Source organism: Antedon mediterranea, chromosome 8 (genome assembly GCF_964355755.1).
Source record: "Antedon mediterranea chromosome 8, ecAntMedi1.1, whole genome shotgun sequence".
Lineage (NCBI taxonomy): Eukaryota > Metazoa > Echinodermata > Crinoidea > Comatulida > Antedonidae > Antedon > Antedon mediterranea.
The window spans coordinates 14,019,986-14,030,987 of NC_092677.1; the positions used below are offsets into that span (position 1 = coordinate 14,019,986).

Sequence of the window (11,002 nt, forward strand, 5' to 3'; positions counted from 1 at the left end):
GAAAGCAGCAAGTCAAATATAAATACTTGTAAGTGCTTTACAATCTTCTCAAAACAATGATAAACTCACAGTTTCCAAACAAGATTAGCAATCTAAGCTACCATTAAAAGCCTAGACAGTCAGTGTACACCAGTTGACAAACTTTCGGTAAACTAAAGAAACTAGTTTTTAACTGGTAAACTTTAGTTTGCAATCTTAAGCAAACTTTGGAGTTCAGCAACAAAAATGTTTAAGTTTGCCAGTGTCAACCAGTTGTAAACTGTTTTTTTCCAGTTTACCATGTTGTCAACTGGTCTACACTGCCAAAACTTTCTTGGGCAAAATTTTCTCAGTTTGCAAACCAATGTTTTTTTTAGTGTAGATCATTTTTAAACTTGAATACCAAAGTTTGTCAACTGACCTACACTGGCAAACTTTTCTAGTTATACCAGTTTAAACTAGTTTTCTTCAATTAACCAAAGTTTGTCAACTGATCTACACTGGCAAACTTTTCTAGTTAGACCAGTTTTAAACTAGTTTTCTCTAATTATATCAAAGTTTGTCAACTGACCTACACTGGCAAACTTTTCTAGTTAGACCAATTTTAAACTAGTTTTCTCTAATTATACCAAAGTTTGTCAACTGACCTACACTGGCAAACTTTTCTAGTGTAGGCCAGTTTTAAACTAGTTTTCTTCAATTTACCAAAGTTTGTCAACTTCATTGTTTGCTAGAGTAGACTAGGTTTAACATTATATTTCTTAATTTCCAGTTTAGAAGAATGAGATCAGAGTCATCATTACAGTTTTTATGTATTCTAAAATGTATTTGAATTGAACAATGAACATAATAATAAATACAGTGGTAGGAAATCCTAATATAGTATACAGCAGTTCGGTCAACTGGCAGGTGGGCTAGTAGCCATCAAGTCAAATCATGTTTTTTTATACTATAGTTCTTCACATTTTTGCGATAACAGCTTGGCGTGAGAAGGATTTACAAACTTAGATATGATCAGTTCACCCGAACCTACATTTTATTAATGGACCCATTGGCGGTATTAACTTTCAAGAATTAATTTTTGAATATGTAAACAAACAGCATCGCTCTTTTATTTATAGTCTTCAACATCCAGACCTATATAGACAAAAGCTGTCACAATTTGCTAGAGGCTATTTTTATGAGCATGTTACTGGTGAAAAGGTTATCTTATGCTATCATTGGTTTACTTTCAACATCAAAACATAAAAAATGAAGATTAATAAAATCACATTTTGAAAAGGCCTTTTCTAGTTTAATGAAAGTTAAAAAAAGAATGTTTTCACTTTATAAATGAAAAAATTGAACTAAAAACCAATTTGACTAATTCTGTTCTATTTATTATTTTCTGCCACATGCATATACACAATATTGTATTACAACACATTTCTATTTATATAGAAAAATTCATTGATTGACATGGTTACAATTTACCAAGCATTTTGATAACATTTTTACTATTTTATCACTTTCTGATATTAATTTTGTTTCATTTTTTTTTTAGAGATTATTTATTTGATTACGTTTATTCGCCTCCCCTGAATAAACGCCTCCCTTGAATGATGAATCAATATAAACTATGTATGTGATTAAAATGGAATATTCAACAACAAAATGTATTAAAAGAAGTTTTTTGTCAGGATAACAATATATTATTATTAAGTACACTTTCATACGAGAATTTCTAAAGTACTGGGATACTGTATATAGTTCTATTCTAAAGTAATATCAAATCTGAAAACAAAAAAAGCCCCAAAAACTTTTTTTACATCTTGGTGGCGTCTTTCCAGAAGAACCTATCTAGCGCCATCTATATTTCAATTCTACTCCTCGACATGACTTTCGGACATGTGGGTTAAATTTGACCCGGACGTGCCGGCCGGCAAAAAACCTCCAAGTATGCGGAAATAGTAAATGCAGATTTCCCATCACACACAGAAATTAGCTAAAAAACATCGGCTTTTAAACAAAATATGGCTGCTAAATTATTGTTAACAGAATCTATTAACTTCCTGCAAGTTTCCAGATTTTCATTTTTTAACTTTAAACAGGTAAGATTGCCTAGGCCCTAGCTAGCTAGGCCTAGGCCTAGGCTAGGCTATATATAGTATAGAGGCCGGCTGCTGCAAGCTAGCCTACTAATTAGTCTAGCCTACTAGCCTAGCCTAGGCCCTAGGCTTCTAGTAGAGAGGAGGCAGAACTACTGTAACTGCCACCTTACCTAGTTAGACTCTACAGCTAGGCCAGGAGGTTAATTGAGTTTATTAGCTAGGCTAGGCCTAGTAGTAGCAGGTTGGTTATTTAGAAATAAATTTAAAACTAAAACTAAAAGTAATTTGTCCAACAAGAACTATGGATTTTAAAGTAACTTAACCTCATGTTCACTGTGTTTACTCTGTTGGGTTACAGCTGTATTTCTGTTCATGCTTTGCTGCACTGCACTCTTTGCAATAGATCAAAAAAAGGTTTCTATTTCAGAATCAGATTTGTCAAAATGCAGTAACATCTTATAAAAAGGGACATCACATTGTTCGGCTATGCTCCACAACATCAGCACCATCCACCACCAGTGTTGACAGTGATGCCAAGCCAGTGTCTACTACAGAACAAGAAGCAGCATCTAGGCTACCACCAGTGCAGGATTTTCGTGAGAAGTTCATACCAATGTCAAGAAGGAGCCTAGTACGACAACTTATTCAAGAGGATAATTTTTTGGATGATGATGAGAGGAAAAGGTTTGAAGAATTTGCAGTGTCTCTTGACAATGCAATTGTCAACCAATACCATAGCACACTATCAGAGTTAAAGGTTTGAAACTTATCCTTTTGGCAGAATAATCTGTGTTTGTATTTCTGTTTACAATTAACAATGCAAATATAAAGAAGTACTCATCTTCACTTACCAATCTCCAGAAGACGGTTCTAGCTTATCAGCCGAAATGTTGAGACAGTCTCCACCATACTTTACTTCCTTATGGAAACACCTGGTGATAACGCGAACCTAGCGTTACTAGTGTTTTATTTGCCATGCAAACCTATAAACAATATTATATGTATACAGGAAAATTAATCGTGTATTTGCATAGTTTGTTTTTTGAAAAGCTTAAATTTTGTAGCATTGTTTAATAGTTTTATGTCATTGAAATATTTGCACTAAAATTCTACTACTTTTTTATTTTTTTTTCAGTCATTATTTGATCCTCTAAACCCAGATAAAGATACCATCTCAAGTCGACCAGTCACTAGGCAGGAGAGAATGGACAGCGAGTTTTGGCTCCTTCAAAAACTTTCTTTAGTGATGGAAAAGGCAAACTTCCATGAGCTTCCAAAACATCAGGTTGATGAGGCTCTTGCAATTCACGCTGCTGGTGAAGGCGTCATGGTGAGTATAACTGGTTTATGATAATATCAATAGTTTTTTATTTGTTGCCTTCAAGTTGAGCTGCCCAACCAATAAACATACTTTCCCCACCAATAAACATACTTTCCCCCAAACAACATCCAAGATGAGTGAGTAAGTTGAGCCTAACCCTTGTATTCAATAAACTTCTTTTTTTCTTTATTACTAAATTTCATAATGAATTTTCATAACATAATCATTTCTTAACATATTCATACATATTCATTTTCTAACACATTCATACATAATTATTCATTTCTTAACACAATTCAAACAAATTCATTTCTTAACACATTCATACATATTCATATCTTAACACATTCATACATACTCATTTCTTAACACATTCAAACAAATTCATTTCTTAACACATTCATACATATTTCTTAACACATTCTTACATATTCATTTCTTAACTCATTCATACATATTCATTTCTTAACACAATTCAAACAAATTCATTTCTTAACACATTCATACATACTCATTTCTTAACACATTCATACATATTCATTTCTTAACACATTCATACATATTCATTTCTTAACACATTCATACATATTCATTTCTTAACTCATTCATACATATTCATTTCTTAACACATTCATACATATTCATTTCTTAACTCATTCATACATATTCATTTCTTAACACATTCATACATATTCATTTCTTAACTCAATTCAAACAAATTCATTTCTTAACACATTCATACATATTCATTTCTTAACACATTCATACATATTCATTTCTTAACACATTCATACATATTCATTTCTTAACACATTCATACATATTCATTTCTTAACACATTCATACATATTCATTTCTTAACACATTCATACATATTCATTTCTTAACACATTCATACATATTCATTTCTTAACACATTCATACATATTCATTTCTTAACACATACATATTCATTTCTTAACATATTCAATAAACATGATATTGAGTAGAAACCTGATGATCAGTAGATGATTATTAAAATCTTTTCTAGTGGTGCTCCATACAAAATAGCAAAAGATAATTTTATCGTGACCAAAACAAAAAAACTTGAAGCTATACATATTGTTGTCATGACAACAGATGTCCTACTTGAAACATTATGACATTGAATTTTTAATCAACCTACTGTATTTTGTCTGTTACTAAGTAACCATTTGTTCAATAATGCAACGAAACTTGCAGTAACATTTTAACAGGTCTGACAGTGGATGGCAAAATAAGTATTAAAATATTGAATCCCACATGGGGTTAATTGGGTTAATTTTATTGCATATGTATTACATATGGAAAGAGAATAAAACAAATCAACAATATTTTTATTTTTGGTATATTGAGCAAATATGTATTATACTTTCGCACTTTTGTGGTGAATTAAATGAACTTTTTGGTTACCTAATATTTTGTACATGATTACTTTCAGGTTAGCGTAGACACAAAAAACTATGATGTGCTTAAGTACTGGGCTCTGGGCAAAGGCACACCAGTCATCAACAAACCTTGGTACAACAGATTGGCATCAAGTGCTTTCTACAGAATTTCGAAGCGAACACCACCAAATCCAATTGAATATTTTAAAAGAGTGGTCGTTGCCGTCAGAACAAAGAACTCTCCAACACTGATGTTGAAAATGTTCAAAGAGGTTCCAGTGACAGCCCTGGAACAGCTTCTGCCAGATGGCAAGATTCAAATGACCAAATTAGATCAAGGAATTCTTGCCACCATGATAAGCATCGGTAGTCTAAGCATCTTTGTAAAAAGCGTCAGCTACCTCGCCGATTTAAAAGTACAGTGGACTTTGATAGCAGCCTCTGTAACTGGACTTCTAGCATTGAACGCATTTAACAGCTATAAGAACCGGCGCACACGTTACATGGTTAAGTTGTCGCACATGTTGTATTACAAGAACATTGCTAATAATCGTGGGTTGTTGACGCTTCTTGTTGATCGGGCAGAAGATGAAGCGTTGAAAGAGGTGCTTTTAGTTTATGCATTTCTTCTAACTCAAAGAAATTCTTCAACTCTAACAAGTGAAACCCTTTCAACCAGCAATGCATTATCAGTAATAGGTAAGTATTATTTACCATAGTGATTTTAAAACACACCACCAGACTACACAGCTATCAAGTAGGAAAGTCGTTCTGTGCACACTTAGGAACATAAGCATGCGCAGAATGATTTTTGGTCACAATAGCTACATATTCAAGAGGCGTGTTTTGGAATCGAAAAATCACTGTCATGATTTTAAAAATTAATACAAGAAGCTGCCATTTCTGAGAATTATAGTATATAAAAGTGTGTTCTAAAAAAATACACATAAAACTAAATATTTTGTTCAATATTCTAACATTTTAATTAATTTAATTTTAATAAACAGGATCTTTCTAGAATACAGCATACTTTTTAGCTGAATTTACAATATATTTTATGATTTTTTATGACAGTTATATCAATTATAATAATAAAAAAATATACATACAAAATATTCTTGTTAACAACATATATAAATAATAAAAATGATTTTAATAGTAAATAACATTTTCAATTTTAGGTGGATTATCATCATCAGATTTGGAACACAAAATTGAATCTTGGGTAAAAAGTAAAACAGCAGGCAACATCCGCTTTGACAGTAAGAGTGCCACCAACCTTCTGCAGGACTTTGGCATAATGGTTGATAGTGACGATAGTCTTGCAGTGGTGCCATTAGATGCTGCCCTCTTGAGTCTCCCTAGGAAACATGTATCAATTCTTGAGCGAGCTAAGGAGTCTGATTTAGAAGAAGACTATGATAAGGTGTACTTTGAAGAAGAGACAAGTTATAAATTAAAAGATAGAAAACAGAAAAAGCATGGATGGAAATGAGGTTATAGCATAACCAACAGACTATAGATTTAAAAAGACACAGATTAAATTGTTTTAAAGGAGGAATGCAATATCAACCATATTATACTATAATATATATATATATAGTTTATATATTATAATATAATTAACTATATTGAATTGTGGTTCATAAGATTTACTACAAATAGTTAGAAAGGATCACATTGTTTACGCCAAATAAGGGCAATTTCGCATTATATTGGAGTGGTTTGTAAAATCAATATTTCCCTCTTACAAAAATTACTCATTAAAAAAATTGAATTACACAGATTCCTATACAAGCAATATTTTTAAAATATTGCACACAGTATGTCTGTTTTATGGCACTAATTTTCAAATAGTGTGCCACTCACTACTTGTTTAGTGCACAGTCTAATTTACTGTATACTTTCTGTACAATGAAGATGTTGTTTCAAGACCTCTAATTTTTCAATGGTGTATGTTCTATGAACCCTATTTATCTATAGTGCACTAGCTATACATGTATTACTTTTCAAACAGTATATAATCTATATACTGTTTGAAACAGTTGCCCAAGCTGTTTGCCAAGTCTAAATCATACTGGGCACTTGGTAGTTAAATGCCCAACTCTTACAAACAACCCTAATCTTTTTTTCAATTAGACCTACAAAAATACTAACTTAATATTGTTGTATTTATTCTAATAAATTATTTAGTGCATATTACTTATTAGTTTCTAAATATTGCAGTTCTGGAATTCTGAGATTCTCGTCAAGTTTAAATTCTGTATTCTGCGCAGGCATTGTCCTTATCAAGCGTGCTTGTTGGCTGGCTCTGCATTGTTGGTAGTAAAACTGCAAAATAATATGCATCTTCAGTGAATGCAAAACAATATGCTGCATTTAAATCCTTTTTTATCTGTCCCTGCATATATATTTTATGCAAGGGTAATATAAAACAGACTATTTCCCTGCTAGCAGGGCATATTCAAATATCAGCTGCCAGAAAGTGTGAATTTCCACATCATACATGGTACAGTATATTAAATGTATTTTATATTTCAGGTAAAATATTCTATTAATTAAATTTACGCCCTAAGAGATTGTCATATAATTCCACAATTTAAAACACAATAAATAAGATTAGAAATTGAAATTACATATTTTATTTCTGAATGAATTAATGGAAAGATAATGGCGTGGACAAAAATAAACGTAGTAAATGTGTTCATATTTAATTCATTTACAGTTTATACTTTCAGGTTTGTTTTGAAACAGTTTAAAGAATTGTTTACAATTCATAAGCATAATGAAATAAAATGTTTTAAAGACAAACTGTAAATTTGCTTTGTTCTGTTTAGTTGGTCGTCATTAATGCGTGGTTCCCACTAGTGACGCAACACAACGATGTAATGGACTTGACCAATCACAAGTGATGACCTGTCGCTTATCATTGGTCAACTCAATTGCGCCGCGCCTACGCCCTTAATGGTTAATGCATTATAATAAAACATTATTCACCAGCATAACATTTTTCAAAATGTTTTTTAAAAAGCAGTGATTTGTAGATGTGTGTATTTCATTAAAATCATAATTTTCAAATTTATCTTTATCAATTCTATTTTTATTTGCCTTGTTGTTATCAAATGTTTATTATATAAATATTGAAAATTGCAATCTGGCAGTGATCTGAAAATGAAACTATTGTAAACACAACATTAAAAGTGGAAATTACAATAAATGGTATTTGTTTGTTTAATTTAGGTGCATGGTGTTATATAAGACATTGGCATCTCATTTGCATCTTGGTGTTGTACAGTTGGGTAATTCTGCCTTTTGTTCACTTGTGTTTTCAAAGGTAAACAAGCCACTGTACTAAAAGTGTCCTGCTCTGAATTCTAGTTTGGATTTATAATTACTGTATAACTTGTTTGGATATATTGATAGAACATTTTGAGATAATTGCTATGTATTTCACTGTGGATTATAATTTACTTGGATATATATATGTATATAGGCATCATTGTGATGAAGTTTTCAAGATAGTTTTGTTAATGGAGGACCAAAGACTGTAGAAAATGATGTACAAGGTATGTAAATAATATTGACCAATCACTGGTCTTGTTTTTAAAAAAAAACCTGTCTTATGATCTGTACTAGGGTAAATGTACATCATTTAGTTTAATAAATTTTAAATGCTTGCATTTCAAACATTTGGCTCTGTTACAGTATCAGATATGGTTTTTTTTACACTTTATTTCTTATACAGAATTTTATATGCACTGTACAATTTGATGGTAGGCCTACTGTACACATCTGTTTTATGATGGTGTTTTCTTTGCCTGTATTTTATTCCAGTACCAGCATATTATTTGATAGTATTTTTTTAAAACATAATTGAGTAGCCTATCATAAACATCAAAGTTATAATCATTATAACTTGGATGTAGTACGGTACGTCACAGAGGGATGAACTTGCTTATTTTAAACCTATCGTTTTGACTTTGTTCTAAAATGCCTTCCTGTGTTTCAAATATCAAATGTAGGTCTAAATCTCATTTAATAGATATTTTAATGGTGTGGTGATGTCACTTGGTCACACCAACCATACAGTTTACTAAAAACTAAAAAATCATCTTTTCTTTCTCAATTTATACACCACTAATTTAAAAACATGAAAAGAATATTGTCCCACTCTATGTTGGCACGTTAATGGCGCGACTGCTGTATCACCGACTAACGTAATTTTATGTTAACTGTTGGCATAATTGTAACTTGACTATTGTTTATCATCATTAACATCCAAGTGATGGTCAGCCCACTGCTTTACTGCACTTGATAAATTGTCACCGAGCGGTTAAAACGAGGGAAGTGCAAACCACAGTAATGAATCAGGCATATTGAAAAGGCACTCCTTGTTCTGGAGGTAAAAAAAATCTTCTGGAATAAAAATTAAAACTAGAGGTTTAATGTACACATCTGGTCAGTGTGTCTTTTGAAATCACCATTTTAGCCTCTGTCGTTTTATACAGTAAAAGCAATCGCTTTGTTACAGAACAGCAAGCGTGGCCCTATCCCAACGAAAAGGGAACTAAACTCTTGCATGTCTCACACAAATTTTGTAATGAACATAATCTTTTCATTTCATTCATGACTTACATGCTGGTTGTGCATTGACTAATTTGCATTTTGACTAATTTATTAATTAATTAATTTTTGTGAAAGGAGTCGAACCTCGATTAGTGAAAGCTATTTTTTTTTGGCTCCCTTTGAAAGAAAGAATTTAAAAAGAAAAAAGAAAACAAATTTCATTTATACATTTTTAAACATTTTAATAATAGGCAAGTGGTTATAATAGCAGAGTCTGATAGACTTGAATAATGTTAAGTTTAACAGAAATTTCATAACATTCTTTTGTTGAGTATAGGTAACATTTCCTAGTTGTATACTAAGGCATTAATATATGTTAATACATTTGAAAAGAAATAATACATTTTAAACAATAATTGCATTGAACATAAATAACACAAAAACATGAAGCGTTATACATATCTGTAAATAGTAAATTAGTTGGGTATAATATGAAGATGCAGTTTAGATAAATACAATGTACATATTGCACAAACATTTTTATATTTACAGTACATGAGCAAACTAATAAATATACTGGTTTATAAACTTTATTATCAGAATTCTAGATTTTCGCATGATCCTTGAAGCCTTTGTGATGACTACAGAAAAACATATATGATTATAATACAAATATAATATATCACAATTTTATATTAACAAAAATACGGATAGGTAGCATCCCAAACAGATCCTACACTCTCTATTTATATAAACCATACAGTACCTACGATATGGAGAAGTTAGACAAAGGGTTATTTGGGAACAATACAAGAAGATTGACTGCTACTGAAAAATGTAACGATTTGGTCCTTAGCATTTAGCACACACATTTAACATTTATTAGTTTTTATCAATGGTAAAGCAATACATTAAAAGAGTGGTAATTTTTTTTAAATTTTTTTTTTTATTTTATTCAATCGAAACCAACAGCGATAATTACCGCCACTAACAGGTTTGATACAAACAAAGCCAGGACTGTTTAAAGCACCTTGATTGGTCCTGACATTGATCAAGGGCTTCTCTCGTCCAGTGCCCACCTTGACCAGAGGTCTGAGGCAGATACTAGATGCAGGGGCTGCCATAAGAGTCAGCAGTACTGATTTCAAATGCCTATGCCTAACGGGACCCCAGCTCCGTATACAGCACCCGCTATTCCCAGATGGTCTCCCATCCAAGCTCTAACCAGGCCCAACGTTGCTTAACTTCGGTGATCTGACGAGAACCGGTGTTTCAACGTGGTAAAGCTGCGACAATACAAAAATACCATTAATAGAGGATCTTGTAAGAAATTGTCACGCAAGACCCATAAACAAAAAGAAAAAAAAAACACATTTGTATTATTATATCTAGAGATTATCATTATATTTTTCTATCTGACTTTTTTTTATTAATTTAGATAATCCAATATTATAATCATTATATGGTATTGAATTCAAGAGGTTTTTTTATTCTGAAATTGTAACTTATAAAATGCCGATTTCTAAAGGTCAATAAAAGTTCTGTATTACTGTATATCCAATAGTCTTATTGTAACTCTGGTACCCACCCCTTAAAAATAGATAGATGGTCCTGGTTTGTTTTTATCCAAGGACTAGCAT

The 11,002-nt window shown here is 31.7% G+C and overlaps 2 protein-coding genes and 1 pseudogene across 2 annotated transcripts in view; 2 read left to right on the forward strand and 1 right to left on the reverse strand.

The window, feature by feature from the left end:
- Positions 1–1,926: 1,926 nt before the first annotated feature.
- On the forward strand, positions 1,927–8,021 carry LOC140057829 (transmembrane protein 143-like). The gene is made up of 5 exons (XM_072103583.1): positions 1,927–2,069; positions 2,497–2,826; positions 3,205–3,399; positions 4,850–5,495; positions 5,978–8,021. Exons 1-5 carry the CDS (start codon positions 1,992–1,994, stop codon positions 6,289–6,291), a joined length of 1,563 nt encoding a protein of 520 aa, XP_071959684.1. The 5' UTR covers positions 1,927–1,991; the 3' UTR covers positions 6,292–8,021.
- Positions 2,094–11,002, forward strand: part of LOC140057831 (uncharacterized) — a 60,711-nt gene continuing 51,802 nt past the window's right edge. The window contains exon 1 of the mRNA XM_072103587.1: positions 2,094–2,110. The gene's annotated coding sequence lies outside the window, so the exon portion shown is untranslated. The remainder of the gene's footprint in view (positions 2,111–11,002) is intronic.
- LOC140057873 (5S ribosomal RNA) lies at positions 10,540–10,656 on the reverse strand (annotated as a pseudogene).

Excerpts from the sequence above, each read along its gene's own strand:
- LOC140057829 (XM_072103583.1), top strand. The coding sequence starts at position 1,992 with ATGGCTGCTAAATTATTGTTAACAGAATCTATTAACTTCCTGCAAGTT. Across the intron at positions 2,070-2,496 it reads CATTTTTTAACTTTAAACAG|AATCAGATTTGTCAAAATGC; the intron begins GTAAGATTGCCT and ends TTTCTATTTCAG. Across the intron at positions 3,400-4,849 it reads CTGCTGGTGAAGGCGTCATG|GTTAGCGTAGACACAAAAAA; the intron begins GTGAGTATAACT and ends GATTACTTTCAG.